The 17,411-nt window shown below is 41.5% G+C and overlaps 8 protein-coding genes and 1 non-coding gene across 9 annotated transcripts; 5 read left to right on the plus strand and 4 right to left on the minus strand.

Moving 5' to 3' along the window:
- Positions 1–954: 954 nt before the first annotated feature.
- BYT42DRAFT_491015 (uncharacterized protein) lies at positions 955–2,323 on the plus strand (the record flags this gene model as incomplete). Its single annotated transcript, XM_051564043.1, has 7 exons — positions 955–1,041; positions 1,110–1,361; positions 1,424–1,630; positions 1,700–1,800; positions 1,861–1,948; positions 2,013–2,063; positions 2,129–2,323. The coding sequence occupies 7 exons, from the start codon at positions 955–957 to the stop codon at positions 2,321–2,323; spliced, it is 981 nt and encodes a 326-aa protein (XP_051426547.1).
- Positions 2,324–2,335: 12 nt separating this feature from the next.
- Positions 2,336–4,246, minus strand: BYT42DRAFT_491363 (uncharacterized protein; the record flags this gene model as incomplete). The annotated part of the gene is made up of 10 exons (XM_051564071.1): positions 2,336–2,773; positions 2,842–2,925; positions 2,984–3,053; positions 3,124–3,224; positions 3,285–3,375; positions 3,433–3,562; positions 3,625–3,698; positions 3,756–3,839; positions 3,896–3,982; positions 4,167–4,246. The coding sequence occupies 10 exons, from the start codon at positions 4,244–4,246 to the stop codon at positions 2,336–2,338; spliced, it is 1,239 nt and encodes a 412-aa protein (XP_051426548.1).
- Positions 4,247–4,552: 306 nt separating this feature from the next.
- On the plus strand, positions 4,553–6,789 carry BYT42DRAFT_561062 (tRNA A64-2'-O-ribosylphosphate transferase). Its single transcript, XM_051567317.1, has 11 exons — positions 4,553–4,730; positions 4,794–4,876; positions 4,938–4,978; positions 5,044–5,156; positions 5,211–5,454; positions 5,513–5,746; positions 5,812–6,241; positions 6,300–6,359; positions 6,422–6,451; positions 6,516–6,571; positions 6,671–6,789. Exons 1-11 carry the CDS (start codon positions 4,654–4,656, stop codon positions 6,722–6,724), a joined length of 1,422 nt encoding a protein of 473 aa, XP_051426549.1. The 5' UTR covers positions 4,553–4,653; the 3' UTR covers positions 6,725–6,789.
- A 450-nt stretch (positions 6,790–7,239) lies between these two features.
- Positions 7,240–8,177, plus strand: BYT42DRAFT_561066 (uncharacterized protein). Its single transcript, XM_051567318.1, has one exon. The coding sequence runs from the start codon at positions 7,464–7,466 to the stop codon at positions 7,953–7,955; it is 492 nt and encodes a 163-aa protein (XP_051426550.1). The 5' UTR covers positions 7,240–7,463; the 3' UTR covers positions 7,956–8,177.
- A 73-nt stretch (positions 8,178–8,250) lies between these two features.
- Positions 8,251–9,616, plus strand: BYT42DRAFT_561068 (uncharacterized protein). The gene is made up of 3 exons (XM_051567319.1): positions 8,251–8,736; positions 8,797–8,946; positions 9,008–9,616. Exons 1-3 carry the CDS (start codon positions 8,643–8,645, stop codon positions 9,541–9,543), a joined length of 780 nt encoding a protein of 259 aa, XP_051426551.1. The 5' UTR covers positions 8,251–8,642; the 3' UTR covers positions 9,544–9,616.
- Positions 9,617–9,631: 15 nt separating this feature from the next.
- Positions 9,632–12,265, minus strand: BYT42DRAFT_561070 (uncharacterized protein). Its single transcript, XM_051567320.1, has 7 exons — positions 11,920–12,265; positions 11,774–11,843; positions 11,539–11,709; positions 11,114–11,484; positions 10,903–11,055; positions 10,046–10,826; positions 9,632–9,972 (listed from the first exon to the last, which is right to left on the minus strand). The coding sequence occupies exons 1-7, from the start codon at positions 11,942–11,944 to the stop codon at positions 9,666–9,668; spliced, it is 1,878 nt and encodes a 625-aa protein (XP_051426552.1). The 5' UTR covers positions 11,945–12,265; the 3' UTR covers positions 9,632–9,665.
- A 49-nt stretch (positions 12,266–12,314) lies between these two features.
- Positions 12,315–14,017, plus strand: BYT42DRAFT_561073 (interferon-inducible GTPase-domain-containing protein). The gene is made up of 4 exons (XM_051567321.1): positions 12,315–12,856; positions 12,936–13,250; positions 13,311–13,400; positions 13,478–14,017. The coding sequence occupies exons 1-4, from the start codon at positions 12,452–12,454 to the stop codon at positions 13,751–13,753; spliced, it is 1,086 nt and encodes a 361-aa protein (XP_051426553.1). The 5' UTR covers positions 12,315–12,451; the 3' UTR covers positions 13,754–14,017.
- A 159-nt stretch (positions 14,018–14,176) lies between these two features.
- Positions 14,177–14,248, minus strand: BYT42DRAFT_t44. The gene has a single exon. It is a non-coding gene; the product is annotated as a tRNA-Asp (tRNA).
- A 1,440-nt stretch (positions 14,249–15,688) lies between these two features.
- BYT42DRAFT_245359 (uncharacterized protein) lies at positions 15,689–16,299 on the minus strand. The gene has a single exon (XM_051562687.1). It carries the CDS (start codon positions 16,143–16,145, stop codon positions 15,825–15,827), a length of 321 nt encoding a protein of 106 aa, XP_051426554.1. The 5' UTR covers positions 16,146–16,299; the 3' UTR covers positions 15,689–15,824.
- Positions 16,300–17,411: the final 1,112 nt, after the last annotated feature.

Raw genomic sequence — 17,411 nt, forward strand, 5'->3', positions numbered from 1 at the left:
ATGCACCAAAAAAAACGCCTATTCTCAGGCAGTCAAAATGCCCCGTGAACTGTAACATAACACCATACGATCATTGAACGTACTATCCAACGGAATAAAAAGTCAAGAACCCATCATCAGCTATGAGTGTTGCTTCAAAGAATAAATAGAAAAACTACTCAAAAACAGTTACAAGGTATCAAATCGCATGGCGTTGTCAGACGGAGATACTCGATTTCTATTGGATGGGTGTAATTTCTTATGCGCAGGTCGGCTCAAAATTTCGCTCGATGCAGGCATTTCCCCATGGATTCTCCGTTGAAAGCAGATAATGTGCCTGTACCAGGCGAAGAACTGCTGTCTCATCCCACTCCTCTCGATACTCGCTTATTGGACGACACCGATGGGTTAGATTCTGTTCCTGCCACTCCTGAACACAGCCGTTCACCGACCATGTCGCAAAATATTCTTCAGACCGTCACTCACGCTCTAGGCGTGCACGATTCTGAATCCACCGATTCTTTTTCCGGTGTGCCTCAACGGCGACGATCTATGCCCGGAAGACCAACACTTAACCATCAATCATCGTCATCATCTTCTACCAGAACGCGAGATCTATCCACATCCTCCCTCAATTCCATTCCCGGCCATAAACGCGAACTTTCAACTTCAAAGAACCGTAAAATCATTGGTGAAAGTCTTACCAACCATACCGCATTCTATGACATTCCAGTAGTAAGCAGTGCCGATACACGTCCCAGCTTAGTATAGTGGCTCATTGTCTCTTATTATAGAGCGATGCTTTTTCGGAAATGCTTGAGCGTTACATTCCTGCAGAGGATCTGCCACAGCGTGACAGTCCAGCCTCCTTGGATCAGGACAAGGCAAAAAATTCAGAAATGCTCGTGGGACTAGTCGTACGAAATCAATTATTTTTATGACTATGGGTGGCGTGGCAATTGACGATCCTATTAGATGAATAATATGTGGCGTTCGGTAGCTCGTTATGCTCGTCAAAAAATTGTTCAGCACGATCCAGAGCAATTGGAGGAGATCTTGCAGGTATAGCTGGAAACAGAATTTTGAACAAAGTTTGGAGGTTCTCAAAATTTACTCTTATCGCGTTTTAGCTTTGGTATTTGCGTCTGCTTGCTTTGACGAAACTGGGATTATACCAGCTGGCATCGGCTGAACTTGATAAACTCGGAGATCTTAAACGACCTGAATTGACTTATCAGTATCATGCCGATCTGTACCCTAACAAGCATGGTTGTATGGTTCCTTTTGAGTTACGAGTATTGTGGGCTTGCTTACCGGCATTGATGAAGCATCCGTTGCTCACATTAGAAAGGATTACTATGCTAGCTGTGCACTGTAAAAAGGTAAGCACAACGGATACATTTCTTGACGCGTAGATAGAGGCCAACCCATCTTTGCCTCCCAGATGCAAAAGACGGATGCTTCTCAAGTAAATATTTGGCAACGTCGCGAGGTCCAGATGTACTTGGTGTTAAGTACACGATTTATGGAAATGAATGATTATACGGGCGCTGCTTCCACAATGGAAATGATTCTTGATAAATATGCGACAGCAGAAAATGGCGAACAAGATATCGACATCTTGTCAGGATTAGCAAGATTGTATCTTCAGGTAAAATTGGAACATCGTAGTCTCTCCCTCTGTCTACTCAACTCATCCCCTTTTACTGTTCAATGACAGTTGGGTGATATTTCCTCGGCACAGAATCTGTATACTCGTTTAGAATCGCAGTATCAGGGAAATGACGCTCCCTCTGTGACTGAATGCATTCAAATCAATAGGTAAAGAACTTGAACCTGCGTTTGGATCGTCAAAATACATAATCGATTATGAACTTTTAGAGCGTTGCTATGCATTGCTAAAGCTGACTGGAAGCAGGCACGAGATATTCTTCTGGAAATCTACCAAACTAATAAGGAGAATCTACTAGTATGTTACATGAACCACTATGATTCATTTGGTGAAATATATTAATTTTTGTTTTCAACCATAGGTCATGCATAATCTCGCTGTATGTGAAGTTTATATGGGCAACTTAAATAAGGTATATCCAACCATACGTCTCCTGATGTCACTGCGCGTTCCAACTGACAAATGTGTTCGTGGTAGGCGATCGCAATTCTGGAGACACTTACTACGGATAACCCCACGTCAGCCGGCACTTGCGAAACTGCTTTAATGAATATGTGTACATTGTATGAGTTGCGGTACGCTAATCCAACCGATAAAAAGGTGGCCGTTATGAAGCAAGTGGCACGCTGGATTGGTGATTCATTTCAGAGCAACTGCTTCAAATTACAATAAATATATATCCTTCTACGCCGCAAATGCGCTGCCTGTTTTGATGCCGCATGCTTCCTGCAAGCGCTTCTTGACATGGTTCCAGAAACTTTCAAAAACATTGCGATCTTCGCCATTTAGCCATGATATCATAACTTCACACTCATTGACAGATTCTGTAGGCTGTAGACGAACATCAAAACCGAATAGTGGGTCACTGTTGGCATCAGCCACATCTTCTATTTTCTCTTCCACCCGCTGTCGTTTCTTCTGTCGTCGAGCTGCCCGGGACCATGTGTTGTGCAGTGGCTCGCCGCGTAACGATATGGATGCATTGCTTCTGGATACATTGGTCGTCACGTTGAGATCCTGGAAAATGGCATCAAGCTGCGAGTCTGCAAAATCCATCGACTTTGGAATAATCAGTACGAAGCGGCACTTTGGTCGATAAAATTCTAGGCTTTTGACTGTAACCTACACCGATGCAATTTTTCGTCTTAAAACACAGTACAACTATTTGTGAAGAAAAAAAATTCCCTTACCGCACGAGCCGGAAAAAACGACCAAGCTATAGCCCAACGTTTTGTTCGTCCTTGGGAAAATTCGGTGACCACGTAGTTATTAATCTTACAGCGTCGGGTTAGTATATTCTGTCTTGCAATCCTAGGTCAATTCAGATGTTACCTTTTCATATTTCAGTAATCGAACCAGCGGCTTAATAGACTTTTTCTGCCCTATTAAACTTGTGTACCATCTAGTATTCGTGTCAAATACATGTATTAGCTCCATTGTAACTGCTCCATTTTGCATCTGCTTCTTCTTACCTTATTCTTTCCTTATATATCAGACTTTCCTGGATCATACGCTTGAGAAATCCATATTCGCCTCCTTCTGTAATCATCTCATTTTCTGTTCCCATGCATACCTACAAAAAAGCAATCTCTTAACAACAAGTGCACCAACTATTGTTTTGATTTCTCCTTACTGCTGAAGGTGCCAAATCTTTGCTGAGGTAGGCTTCTTCAATCTCCTCCTTTGACTCATAAAATGGAGGATTGCACATACTGAACGCATACCTATAATATACTATGTGAAAACTTGCTACGGTTTTCTTGTACTGATGTCGTTCGTACCTTGAATCATCGGATTCCAGAAAATTGAAGATTTTGGTCGCATCCATATTATGTATCAAACGTATTCTATCGCTTAATTTGTTACGCCAGACGTTCTTTTTCGCATACTCAAGGGAACGTTTATCAATTTCTGTAAATGTTCATTTGGAAAGGTCAGAAAGTTGGTCAGTCATAAAGCATCTTTTCCCATACCTGTACCAACAAATCGCCAATTCTTATTGTTTGCACATCCTAATAGCGGATAGATGCAAGAGGCTCCTACACCACTAGGCTCAATTTAGAAAACCGAATAGAAGTAACAAAGGTTGAAAAACTACACTTACATATCAATACCGCTTATAACAGTTTCTGCATCTGCCTGTGTCGTTTCTGCCAAAATATCCTCCAACCATAGAATATAATTCAGCCTATCATTGGCCCGATTAATTAATGTTCATGCTATGTAATCTTGCATTTACTGTACCGATTTGGCACGGGAGGACATAAAGTATCCAACGGAAAGTCAATTTCCAAGCCGAAATCACGTTTTAACAAGCATAACGTCAGTTGCCTAAACCAAAGACGGTGTCAGGATATCCGTGTCGAAAATGGATTTACGTCATATCATTGCAACACCTCACAGCTTCAGCATTATGAAAGTCGATATGTGCAGTTCCATGTCTATCTATAATGAGACTTTGACAGACAGTGAATATGGTTGTAAGTGTCGTGCATGATTGGATTACTCAACATACAATGGTTGAAATGAAGGAAACAGTTTCGCGAGGCTACGAAAATCCGGTGCATTGTCTTTATAGAGATTTCGTGGGTGCATGCCAATGTGGTCATGGTTGTTCGTTCGCTCCTCACTGCTGATCTCATTCAGTGGTCGTTTCTTTGTAGTTGCCATTTCTGGAAGATTTTCAAGCATTAAAAGAAATTGCTCAAGATTTTTTGGCCACAGGTAAGATCTTCGGGGATTGAACCGCGCCCTCCCCTTGGATGGTGAATATGACATTGGTAAAGTTGCTTATTATTTTATACATCAGATAGAAGTAGTTACTAAATAAAGATCATGTTGACTACGTGAAAATATTAATATGAATTGTTCAACGATTGTGAACAGATGCAGGTCCTGTCTGCGCCAGATAATGTCCAGGGCAACGGAAACTTTTTTTTTCTTTTTCATCTCTCCAATTTTCCGCAGTCATCGCCATCCTTCCCTTTTTTTTTCCATCTCCAATGCCAAAACACGACATATTCTATGGTCAAGAGTTTCACTCGGAAGCAAATCAAATACGAAAAGATGCCAAGAATATGTACGCTCCTGTGGAATTGATATTAAAAATTTTAACAAAAAAAAAGTCTTATCTTGCTTTCAGTTACAATAGGCTCAAGTCCATAGAAGAAGACTCGGCATTCGTGCAAGAACTTTCTGACCTCTTCCCAAAGTATGCCCTCGCAGGTACATTATCTTTTCCATTGCGAGAGTAGCTGAATTCAGCTAAAAGAACTATAACTGACAGCCAACGAACGGTGCGGTGCCTGGTACATCAGACCTACTAATGTAAAACGACTCTTGACTCGAATTCAATGAAACACAGCTTTCTGAAGGCGCCTTACCATTAATAGCGATCCGTGTATTCCGTGTACTTCAAATCAACGGATGGCCACACAGGCCAATGGGATTTCAATCTTCGTAGAAACAATCTTCATTTGATCGATGTCATCGCTAAGCACGAAGGGTAACACCTGATCGGAAACCTTACCGTACAAGAAAAAAATTTAACGGTGAACAGATGTATCATAGTTGATTCAACACGACGTGGCAAGCGACTGCCAGATGCGCTCTCCAAAACAATTCCTATTTGGTGTTGTACGATTAATCGGGCAATAGATCGATACCGAAAATCGGTCGAGCTAGACGATCAAGCGAACAGTATGACTTGGGATACCCGTTTTCACTCACCTCCAACAGTGGTGTCAAAATCCGAACACGCTCAAATAGAGGAGAAAATTGATATGTTTGCGCAGCGTTTGCTTGTATGTATCCAGAGACCATCGTGTGTCTATTCGCGAATGCTGAAATTTTGCTGTGTAGGATTCCGGTATTGCCATGGAACCGTTGTCTCGCGCTTTGAAGAAACCTTTGCGACCAATGTGGTTTACGCCCCACTCCTCCTTATTTCTTGACGACTTTCCGCAGTTTGAGGATGCCGAATTTTGGCCTGTTATCTGTTTGAGTGCTTCTCAGGCTGTAGAAACGGGCTGTCAAGCACGCCAAGGCTATCTTTATGTCCAAGGGTCAGCCGATGATCAAGAGTCATGGTGTCTCGTTTGTATCACTACGTTCGTTTTTTTTTCACTATAGCTACCGTTTTACTTAACACACTTTGATAGGGCCTAACTCGTCAAATGTTCTGGAAATACTACGACGAACTATTGCATGCTCATAGTCCAGTGGAATGCGAAGAAAAGGTCAAGCGTATAGTGCAAGATGAATTAAGGTTGCAAAATCATGAAACTGCCACTGAGGCGGATGACGTGGATATCGACTACAACTGTATTGGCAACACAGGAATTACGGTTGGTAATCGTTTTTGTGGGAAACCGCCATTTTGCTGGGAACAGTTTGATGCGGTGATCAACTGTGGCCCAACCGAATACAGTGAGAATAAGCAAGAAAAATACCAGAACAAGTACCTATACTTGCCGATTCCCGAAGGCAAAAAAGGGCAGTACGCCTTTTTTGAAAGTATTTCTCCCGCATTAACATTCGCTGCACCATTTCTAAAAGAAAAAAAACAAATCCTTATCTACTGTAACAAAGGTAAAAACGATGGATCCGCGTGAATAACAAGGAGAAGATATGTGACGTCAGGATTTAGGCCAAGACACGTCAATAGGCATTGCTTTAGCGATTCTTGTGAAATATTATGATGCTGAAGGTGAGACTAAATGCATCCTACTTACGGTTAGCGCATGTTACTCACGCCGTCAATGTTTATAGAAAACTTCAAACCCGAAGGTGCAGGTTATGGTAAAAAGCAAATACAAAGAAAGCGAGACTAGGCAGGAGAAAAAAAACTGAGCACTTGACATAGTGGATAAGAAACGGATACAGCAGCAACTATTGAAAATTATCAGCAGTCGACATAAAGTAAGCAAAAAAAAAAAAAAAAAAAAAAAAAAAAAAAAAAAAAGACGATGACGGTAGCGTTGGCAATACCAAAATTTCCGTTGCTCATAAATTTGTTAGGCATCTCCTTCTAGAGCTACTCTCAAAAAAGTCAATACATATTTTATGAGCTAATAAAAAGCTGCATAGAACGATCGATTGCATCAACATATTTTATTAAAGTCTATGATGTATTACGTAAAGACGTCTTAAATTGTTTGTTGAATGTAAAGCATTTATTGGTGTGTTGACGCAATATGCAGACCTTTTGCCAATCACACTGCTTTTTATAGCATGCTCAGGTTATTGTGAAGTTCCTGAAAATAAAGAAAATGCTTGTGCTGTCTGTGGTGTGTCCACGTGGAACAATGACTCATGTGATCATGACTCGAATGCAAAGAGGAAAGGGCTTTTATCGGAAGGGTCTCAAATTGGGGAATAAGTGGGACTCCAGCAGTGCTAAAAAGGGGTATGGAGACCGGCTCATGTATGTGAACTCGGAAGTCAAGTGATGTAAAGCCTCTGTAACGGGTATCTTTCATAAAGGGCACCGTTTCCTCAGGTATCATGCTCTATGTCACATTACTTCCCGGTAGGACAATTTGTATGAGAAGGATAGAATATAAATTTTTTCTCCACGTTTTGATGCACTTGCTTGTTCTTCGCTTCGGGCTTTGTCCCTATTGTTACCGTTTCACCCTCTTTCCACTACCAACATCATACTGCCACCAAGTTCTTCTCTGAAAATCCTCTTTTAAACCTTTAGTTTACTGAACCAGTGTCATCAATATTTCTCACTGAACAAGCAGGAAGTCCAACTCAATTCTGTCACCTGTAGCAAGGGAAACCCTATCTTTTCTTTTGTAGCGTTCATATGCTTTTGCACTGGTTTTCTACATGGCTGTCACCGCAGGAATACCAAGAAATACATGATTTGAATCAGCACGAAGAGGATGAAGGTTGGATTGAGGTTTCTGTTCCTCATATGAAATCATCGGCCAACGGAGCTGCTCCAACGTCCCAACGAACGCTTTCAACATTGTCCCCCAAGGAAAGAAATCCGACAGCAGCCCCTTCAGTCACTCCAACTTCTCCTTTAAATCTCTCTGTGCCTTCTACTGCTGCTACTCAAACCATTCCCGCCGCTAATTCTGCTCCGTTCCCTATCGCTCAGAAAGAATATTCAGCCGAGAACGGACAACAAGAGAAGCGCATGTCACGTCAGGAACGTCGTTTGAAAGCCCGTACATCAGCCAAGGAGAAAAAGAAGCAAGCGAGAACGGTCCTTAGCATGAGCTATAGTAAGACGGGTGGTATAAATAACTGCATGCCCTCTGCCAAGGTGTCTGTCTCCATGGAACACTAGTTCAACTAATGCTTTATTATTTGAATCTCGCATGGATATAAAGCAAGGCAATGAATAAACCACCGTGAAGATGGGGACCACGTGATTGTACAATACAAATAAAATGAAAACAAAGAAAAAATGGGAAGACATTCTAACTATGAGCAGCAATGATCTTTGTGGATGTGGTTGGATTATTGTCTATTTCATAAACTGAATTGCTACAGTCTTTTGTCCTCGCGGTAATCTAGGCACTTGTGCTTTTTTGGTCTCGTGTTACACTCGGATAACCTCTGCCTCTGTGTCCAGATCAATAATCACACTTCCGACTATATTTATCAACATGATTTTACACAATCAGATTACATAGACTTGAGGTTGATTAGGTATCCATCGTTCATATTGGCTTTTTTAAAGTCACCTTTCTACTGAATTGATTTCTATCGGACTGGTCGGAGATATGAGTGGCTTGCCAGAGTATTTTATGTGGTCATTGCCAGTTGGAGAGCTATATTATTTGTCTTTTTAACCAATGTCTACGCGACCTTCTTCTTCAATTTCGCACCTCATCAAAGAGTGGCAACTCAAATCCTCCAAACCGTATGGCAAACTTGGCAAAAAGAAACGTGCAGCATACAACCGTAATCAGTTGAACACACTAGAAGCGCGGATGGCAGCAAGCCCTTATGGTAGATTAATCGGTTCACCATGCATTCTGTTGCTTTAATAACCTCATATATAGCCAATATACTTGCTTCTCCTCTCCGAAGATGCCAGTTTCATTTAAGGATGTTTCCTGCTAGTACGTATTCTGCTTATCTATCATTACCTTGCTGTTCCTAAATTTTGCATATTACAAAAGAACTGCTTGCTCGTTTCCAACTGGGTTTGCATCCAAAGACATTGATGCCTTGGGTATATACTAGCATGTATGACAAACATCGGTCAAAAGGCAAAGGTGTTTATGTAAAACTACATACGAAAGCACTGGAGATGTTTCGAACACGGCAAGGTGGGTCGCCGCTGTCGTTGAACCGCAAAAGCGATCGTTTCAATTTAGTCGAGTTGTATAGGATTCCTGGCAGCCTTCCAAAAATCAGTTTATTATCGAGTCGATATGACAGATCATGTGTCGAGGTTAACATTGACTCATGCGCTAAAGCTACTTCGTCAGGTGCCGTCTCATCAGTTACGTCTGTTACATCCCGTACCAGGATCCGCATCGGCTCCCACACGCTGGCAATGCATGGAAAGCACAGAGCAACAGTTTCACGTTGCTGTGAATGGATTCCAGTGTCTTCTTCTTCTGACTTCGACTCCTGAAAGTCCCTTTATTGACTTGGGTCATGAGATTCAGTGCAAGACTTTAGGAACCGAGTCTGCTCCTGTTCCTGAATCAATGTCAGATACTCAAATATTTCGTCATATTCCTTGCTACGACATGCGCCGACTATGGAGTGCAGAAGAAATCGATGAAATTTGCCACGACATCAAACGCGAATACCCTCAGTTATGCACCGATTCAACCTTTGCCATCGGGATCCCAAAATCCATAGACACGGTAGATGTTGCAGTCGCCTTATGGCAATGCCGAGCATTGTTGCGTTAGACATTCATATTACCGGACATACTTGTACATACTCTTGCTGGACATCATTATATAAATATACCGTATCTGGTCCTCCAAAATATTTTGTGTTCTTTTACTATGTGAGATGTGATTATTTTTATTTATAAGCGTATAGGACTATTCTGCTGACTGGAGCAAATACTTTGACAAGTGTCAAGACATGACTGGATCTTGTCCTTTGTGCAGTAATAACATGGTTTTGCTCCTAAGCATCCTGCTACACACACTTGTTTTGAGAAATACAGTTGTGATACCTCTTGTATGAATTGGGCATCAGCAGAAGGGTCTAACCCTAGTTGAACCATGTCACGAGGGTATATTATGATCATGTCGATCGACTCCTCCTCGTTTGCCTGCAATATATCATGCAGTAGCGACAGTAATCGTGATGATAACCTCTGGAAAAATCTAAAGGTTCATCAGCATATTAATGAACGACGCGAAAATGATTATATATCGATCTACACAGTTGTAGACCTACCTTGTGAGAAGCTCTGCCGTATATTTAGAACTCATTTCCATGTCCACAGCCTGCTGCGATGTTTCGCGAGATTCTTCAAATTGCTCGGTTGCAAATTTCTGATTATGGTTCTCGGACGATTGCGCTGCGGTCATCCCAAAAACATCGCTGTTGTTGATTTCCACGGCATCTTGTTCATCTGCTATCAATAATGACATGTCACTCACGGAAAGCAAGTCTTGTTGCTCATCGTCTGTACTCGCCACGTTGCCTAGCAGTGTACCACGTTGATATTTTGTTTTTCCAGAGCCACCAGCAAATAACCGTTGCCAAGAATACGGTTGCTTGCGGTTGTCATGCTGATGGTAGTTATCAGAACGTTCCGCCGCATCCCTCATAGGTCGTTCCACCCATATATTTTCGCCGTACCATCGGTAGTAAGCCTCGAGCATCAACAGTTGTAATGCTATTTTGATACCACGTTGCTGTCTTACAGCATCAAAGGTTAATTCGCTCCCACCCATTTGTGCGTATCCTGTCTTTTCGCTTTGACTATGTAACACATGTTGCATTAGGCGGAATCGTATGATATCGGCCGCATTCGCACTTGAGGAAATCGCAGAGGAGAAAGATTGAATGGTCGGTCGATTTGTTGGCGGATGAGGGGAAGGTTGTCGTTGTTTGGTAATCAGAGGTTGTTGGTTCTTTCGCAGTTTTCCCTGCGTGGAGTTACATATCGGCTCCAGTTGAATGAAGACATCATACAGGTTTGTTTTACTTTGAAAAATCGCGTCAGATGTACCTATTGGAAAACAAATATGATCGTTCGTGTGTAAGTGAACCCATCGAATCCCCACAAACGCGGAAAAAAAATATACATGCAACATAGCCATTTCTCGCGTTTTCTAATTGAGGAATATCATGTACTCCGACGGAGAAGAGCGGATGTACGCTGAAATCTTCCTTGCCACCAAAGAAGCTTTCTGCTGAGGATTTATCGGCATCGCCACTTAACACAGAAGTATTATATACTATAGAATTTCATTCACTTAGCATAATTTTTCTTCGTATTGCAATACAATATCTTACCATAGTGACATGCCGCCTCCATAGGGGGTTGGACCGAGAATAAAACCCGCTTACGCAACAGCATGGCCTTCCACAACACGAAAACGTCTGGACCGAATTGATGTACAAAGGACGGAAAACAGCAAGATGAGCCGGCAGGACTGGTGACAGGACCGGAATTCGTTGACAAATCATCAAACCCTCTATTAACAGATTGAGACATGAAAACGCTCAAGGATTCAGCTCGTGGAAAGGACCGTATTTGATTTCTGGCGCTATGCTTGTCATTGGATGATTCGGTAGATAAATTGTCGGGTGGCGAGTATGTTTTGTGATATTGAATGAGCCGATCGTAGACGACTTTGTCTTCGACTTCTTTCGCCATCAGGTTCCTGTAACAGCGAATCAATTACTAGTTTCACAATCACATGTAGCATATCGCTTACTGTAGTTGAAGGGTCAAAAATTCGATATGCGTCGAAACCAAATTAGCCATGCCTGTTGCAGAAGAAGGCTTCAAAATTGCACCCATGGATTTCATCATCGCTCCTCTCTCAGTCTCGCTTGGTATTTGTCTGAAGACACTGACACCGACATATGGCTCTTTTGAGAAGTAGCTATCAACGCGCATGAGCATACTGAGAGTAATTAAAGAAAAAACATCGAAATGCCGAAACTTACATAATATCGGAGTCGATGTGGTGCAACCCACTGCATAAAGCTTGATATTCGATACCGTCTAGATCAATATCTGTAACAGCCGCCCGTTAGCTATTACTGGCAAGCTATTCTTCCCAAAGTCGTACATGGCACCCCGAATTTCTCACCTTGTGGATACTGCCACTCGATCATGTTACCCCGCTGAACATCGAATTTCACAATAAACACGGCAGCAATGTGACCAGAAATCAGCGAGTCTGACGCATTGGCCCCCGATATGTCGACTTCATCACTGGATATGCTACATGCATGGCACGCTGAGATGAGGACAACTACCCGTGGTACATAGAGGTAAATTATTACCTCTTTATCGGTCCCGAGGCTGTAGATTCTTCTACCGTTCCGAGGAATGCCAGCTGATTCTGATTTTCGTCATGTCGCATAATGAGGAGGAATGGCAGTACTGGTTTATTGTCTAAATGCTACGAATTGGATTATGCAGAAGAGGTGGTTCACGAACAGACAAAAAAATACGGGCTGGAGGTTTTAGCTATAAAAAGTCCGCCGATCCGTGCCAGCATCGTATCACATGGCCAGTTGTACTGAGTTATTTTAAGGTTTCTGTGGTTCTCGCTCGCATATCGCATCCCTTGTTCCTCTTTGTCTTCACAACCCTCTCTTTCACACAAAATTGCACGTATGGGTTCAGGTCAATCGCATACAGCAGAAGACTATTGCATGATAGACTGTGCAAAGAAGGGTGCACAGGCTGTTGGTCTTTTCGGAGCTACAGTGCTCTTGTCTCCGTTTGTGATTGTGGCTCTGCCAGTCATTGGAGCCTATGAGTTTGGGACAGCATTAGAAGAGGAACTATTGACGGGCTCCACGTTGATCGATGGAGTTATTGGCACTTTATTCGGACTCATGGCCTCTCCGTTGGCGCCGTTTTATGTATTCTGGGATTCAATGGAAACTCTGTTTTATAACCCGCCACCACCGAAAATCGTTGTGAATGAAGCATACCAGAAGCAAGCCAAAGACAGACTAGGTATCGACGCTTCCTATTACAACGTGGCGGTAATTGGATGTGCAGGCACTGGGAAGGTGATTAGCCAACTGTGACGCATAACATGACGACACCAATAATAATGAATGGCGGTTTTACCCGTCAGATTCTTATCAGTCTTCGTTAGTAAATGGGTTGCTCGGATACAAAGATCGTCATGTGAGAGCAGCGGCCGTCGGTGAAACGGAGACGACTACCGAGCCAAAGGGTTACCATCACCCGCTTTTGCCGACGTTGATGATTTGGGATTTTCCCGGTGCGGGCACTCAGAATCAGCCAGCGAATCAATACTTCGAAGCCTGCAGTCTTGGAATCTTTGATGCATTAATTATCGTATCAACTGATCGTCTGATGGCTGTAGATGTAAAATTAGCTCGCCGGGCTCTTAAATACCGCATTCCGGTATTTTTCATCAGAAACAAAGCCGATCTGGTAAAATCCAATGAAACACAAACTCATATCAATGGAGACATTCCTAACACGGGTTACCAGGCAATTCAATCAAAAATACGTAAACTTTCCATCGATTCAACGGATGAAACCAAACTATGGTGGAAAAGTGTCATCGAGCTCACGAGAGAAGTAAGATTTTATCATCTGTGGATTTCCATGCGTTAATTGCTTGTAAGTCAAACGCAAACTTATATGTTTGATTGTAGGTAGAACATACATTCTACCGAAGCTTGAAGTATTTCGGATTCGATGGCAGTCAGTTATACATCGTCTCAGCATGGACATTACAGGAGTTTGTCGTCTCTTTGCGGGACCATAAACCAGTTAGCCACTTGCGCATGATCCACGAGAAGATACTGTTAACGAGGTTGTTGGATCAGTTATCTGTGAAAAGAAAAAACGAATACCTTATCGACGGTAGAGATACCCAAGATGGAAAGGCTTCTATAGAAACCAATCAAAACACCCTTCTTCGTCCTTGAATCTACCATACGTTAAACAGCGTAACCAACAATGTCTCCCTGCCTTTCACCCATAAAAGTCAGAAAGTACATTTCAATGTGGAGGCACGCCTAATTTGTAACTGCCTAAATCGTTTAGGTTGGTAATAAATGAGGCTGATCCCGGCATTGCTTTGACAAATATTCACATCACGCCGGTCGTTTCCATTAGGCAGGGTTCATTCAGCCTTCTAATAAATGAAAATCTTTTTTATTTTTACTTTGGTCGTACCTATTAAATCTGATACACTGCAAAAATTACCCAAATAAATAGACGTGGACTGATAAAAAAAAAAGAAAGTCGATGTGTATGTATCCATAATATATCAAATATTACTCAAGACAAAACTTTCAGAGGGACAAAAAAAAACCAGAAAATTCCAAAAAAATTTTAACAAAAAAAGTCTCTCGGACGGGGAATTGAACCCCGGTCTCCCGCGTGACAGGCGGGGATACTCACCACTATACTATCCGAGAAGCTGTTTTTGATACGTAGTTGTGGTGGTGGAGTTCAAAGTCACTGAATTTCACGTGACTTTGAATGAGCCAATCAGAATCGATGATAGAAGGCCACCGAATTTGGAAATGACAGAAGCGGTAGTTTAAAATTAAAGAAGTAGTATAAATTCATCCTCATTTCTCTAAGAATAAAGACAGACCTTTTTCGGTTTTAAGAAAGCTTTATTGTGCTCTGTCAAGGAAGTGACCAGCTACGGGAGAGATAATTTAGAGATGAAATTATCTAAGCGGAAGTCAAGTACACCACAGCAATTAAGCTTTGAATCGAAGAAGACATCCTTATCCTCTATCAACAACAAGGCAACTTTACGCGCCCTGCCTACCCCATTTACCTGCCTTACGATAGACGACCTACCCCACGTATCATTTTTGTGAAACAAAAGTTGTACAAGCCTTGGCCGATTGCCTTTTTCGGATTTCCTTGTTCTGGTTTATTTCTGTGGTTGTCTGAATTCGTTGGTCTTTTCCCTTTCTTTTGGTGTTTCTCCCGTGGTGCTATGATGTTTGGGCGATGAAATATCAATCGATTTGTCGGTTCCTTCTTTTTCAGAAGCGGAGTGTGAATTGGAAGTCCCGTTCGATTTTTCGTGAAGTTCGTTTAACGATCTGAAATTATCTTATGATCATTACGCATTCTGACGACGACTCAAACCATGATTATTTCTATTGTTCTTACATATTATGTAATCCCTTAGTTAAGAAACTATAGTACGGTGAAAGTATTTAAATGTCTTTTAGAAATTTCTGTATCGATATCCTTAAGCTTTTGTCTTTTGATCTCTTATTCTGGGAATACATCTTTTCGAAGATACACTTTGGACTAGCGCCTACATTTTTGGAAGTCTCTTTGGAATAGTCTGATAGTTTTTACAGTCGGCTATCACCCTATTCGGATTTACAGTAACAAGAAGTTAGTATTCGGAGGAAGAACCATGGAAGTTCTGAAGCTAATCTTATCTATTCTGAATATTCTTTCTTTGGTTACTCTTACATCAATTTGGTTACCACTCTCCCACCACACTTCACATTTTTTTGTGAAAACCAAAGTTGTATAAGTCTCAGTAGACTTCTTTTTTCGGATTTCCCTTGTTCTGGTTAATTTCTGTGGTTTCCTGAATTCGTTGGTCTTTTCCTTTTCTTTTGGTGTTTCTCCCGTGGTGCTATGATGTTTGGACGATGAAATATCGATCGATTTGTCACTTCCTTCTTTTTCAGAAGCGAAGTGTAAATTGAAAGTCTCGTTCGATTTTTTGTGAAGTTCATTTAACAATGTTATGCACTGATTACGGGAGGATCAGTGCAAGCTGGACAAGAGGGTGGTGTTAAGTGCTTTCGCAAGACAAGGACAAGACAAGACAAGAAAAGGAATACAGTAAAACAGGAACAAGAAACAAGTCGAAATCGGAACAAGAATAGAAACAGGAAAAGAACCAAGACAAGGACAAGACAAGATGGAAAACAAGATAGTATGAGAGAATACACACAACACACACAATTCTTGACTGAGGTTTATTTCATAAAAGAGATCGGGTATTTATACTAAAAGATGCGAAACAGAAGAGACAACGATAATAAAATAAATAAATGAAATGCAGAGCATAACATGAGGTAACACATAGATCGATAGAGGAGGACACAAGAGCAAGTATAGGGGTAAGCGCATGGACCAGCATGGCAACAGTGAAGGAGTGTGCTTGGACCAATAATGCACATGGTCATGCATTATCGCCAAGACAACGTGTGCGCGGGAATGGTCATGACAGTTGCATTGCTTCATATAAACATCCACACTGCTCCTCTCATCTGCAACGGTATGCATTACAGGATTATGAGATCTCTCAGGAGGTTTGTTCATTAGAAGTACGAGAACTTATGGTTTCGATAGCAAATAGCTCCTCATCAACAAGATCCATGGGCTCAATTCCATTTCTATCAACAGCATGCCCTTGTCCATCTTCATAAAGAAATTGCATATTCATTCTGAATGTCCGTAAAAATGTAAATCAGAAAAGAAACCAGAAAAAACCCACTTCAAAAAGCTCCTCTTTTTATAAAAATAATAATGCCAAGAGGATAATTACTAAGCGACAAGTAAAAATAAAGGAGGTTCATGACACGTGAACACGACTTTATTGCTGGAGCAGTTGACATTATTCTTGGACACACAATTTTTTTGCACGACATAAAATTCAACCAGCGACTTTACTTTCTGAAATGTCTGTAAGACGAATAACCGTCATAGTATAAATATCGATAGATGGCGCACAATAAAACAGCAGCCTTTTCCCGATCTTAAGGTCTCAAAAACATAAAATTGTATATTAGCGCTCAGCATCTCTACAGCAGCAAGCTACCCTTTAACAACCGCATTTGCAGCATTCAACCTTAGCATAGTAATCGAACCAGGTATCACGGCAGTACCTGTTATTCCTATTTGCACATCCAGCTTCCTCGAGTACCAAACGTGCCATTTTAGTACGGATGCAAAGTGCTAGACATACCATTGATGTCCATATATGGTGTAAAGTGGCGTCATTCTATAAAAGGTTGCAATGAGGCTCGTGTTGATACGGGAAGATAAAAATAAGACGGAGCATACTGTGCTGTTGAATCGTTCCTTTTGATTTCGGTGGGCTGTCAAAGCATTTCGGTAGAAGTTAGATATTTTGCTAAAAGAACATGTGTGGTGCTGCTCATTGATCTTTGGTCTATTTTTTTTTGTGCCGTACATTTGTTCCAATCTGATATATGACTATATACGTTGCCATCTCGTAGCATAACGATTTCATAGCTTACACGATAAGCCGAATATGTTACACTATTCTTGTTCTTTCGGCTGACATTGTTGGCCTGATTTTGCCCTCATGGACATATTGAAATAATCCAAGGATTAACCTGATGGCGAGTCCGTTGCAAGTGTGAAAAACTCCATAGCTTCACAGCTGTGCGTGGCTACCACAAAGCTATTTTGGGAAAGTAGTCTACAAGAACTTACGAATGATGAATCGTAGTTTATTTCCTGCTTGAAATACGTTCTAATCGGCTCATGATACTTGATAGTGCTCCTCTAACTTTTGCGGCCTTCCAGTTTTTTTTTCTTTTTTTTTCTGCGTAACCAGTT

Source organism: Radiomyces spectabilis (genome assembly GCF_025331425.1).
Source record: "Radiomyces spectabilis strain NRRL 2753 chromosome Unknown BYT42scaffold_3, whole genome shotgun sequence".
Lineage (NCBI taxonomy): Eukaryota > Fungi > Mucoromycota > Mucoromycetes > Mucorales > Radiomycetaceae > Radiomyces > Radiomyces spectabilis.

Coding starts and splice junctions, on each gene's coding strand:
- BYT42DRAFT_561062 (XM_051567317.1), top strand. CDS start 4,654: ATGCCAAAACACGACATATTCTATGGTCAAGAGTTTCACTCGGAAGCA. Junction 4,877..4,937: donor CCCAAAGTATGCCCTCGCAG/GTACATTATCTT, acceptor TATAACTGACAG/CCAACGAACGGTGCGGTGCC. Junction 6,360..6,421: donor GAAATATTATGATGCTGAAG/GTGAGACTAAAT, acceptor CAATGTTTATAG/AAAACTTCAAACCCGAAGGT.
- BYT42DRAFT_561066 (XM_051567318.1), top strand. CDS start 7,464: ATGCTTTTGCACTGGTTTTCTACATGGCTGTCACCGCAGGAATACCAA.
- BYT42DRAFT_561068 (XM_051567319.1), top strand. CDS start 8,643: ATGCATTCTGTTGCTTTAATAACCTCATATATAGCCAATATACTTGCT. Junction 8,737..8,796: donor TTTAAGGATGTTTCCTGCTA/GTACGTATTCTG, acceptor ATATTACAAAAG/AACTGCTTGCTCGTTTCCAA. Junction 8,947..9,007: donor GATGTTTCGAACACGGCAAG/GTGGGTCGCCGC, acceptor CGAGTTGTATAG/GATTCCTGGCAGCCTTCCAA.
- BYT42DRAFT_561070 (XM_051567320.1), bottom strand. CDS start 11,944: ATGATCGAGTGGCAGTATCCACAAG. Junction 11,844..11,919: donor CGAGTGGCAGTATCCACAAG/GTGAGAAATTCG, acceptor CGGCTGTTACAG/ATATTGATCTAGACGGTATC. Junction 11,485..11,538: donor TTTTTGACCCTTCAACTACA/GTAAGCGATATG, acceptor TCGCTGTTACAG/GAACCTGATGGCGAAAGAAG.
- BYT42DRAFT_561073 (XM_051567321.1), top strand. CDS start 12,452: ATGGGTTCAGGTCAATCGCATACAGCAGAAGACTATTGCATGATAGAC. Junction 13,251..13,310: donor TCAGAAACAAAGCCGATCTG/GTAAAATCCAAT, acceptor ACGGGTTACCAG/GCAATTCAATCAAAAATACG. Junction 13,401..13,477: donor TCATCGAGCTCACGAGAGAA/GTAAGATTTTAT, acceptor GTTTGATTGTAG/GTAGAACATACATTCTACCG.
- BYT42DRAFT_245359 (XM_051562687.1), bottom strand. CDS start 16,145: ATGAACAAACCTCCTGAGAGATCTCATAATCCTGTAATGCATACCGTT.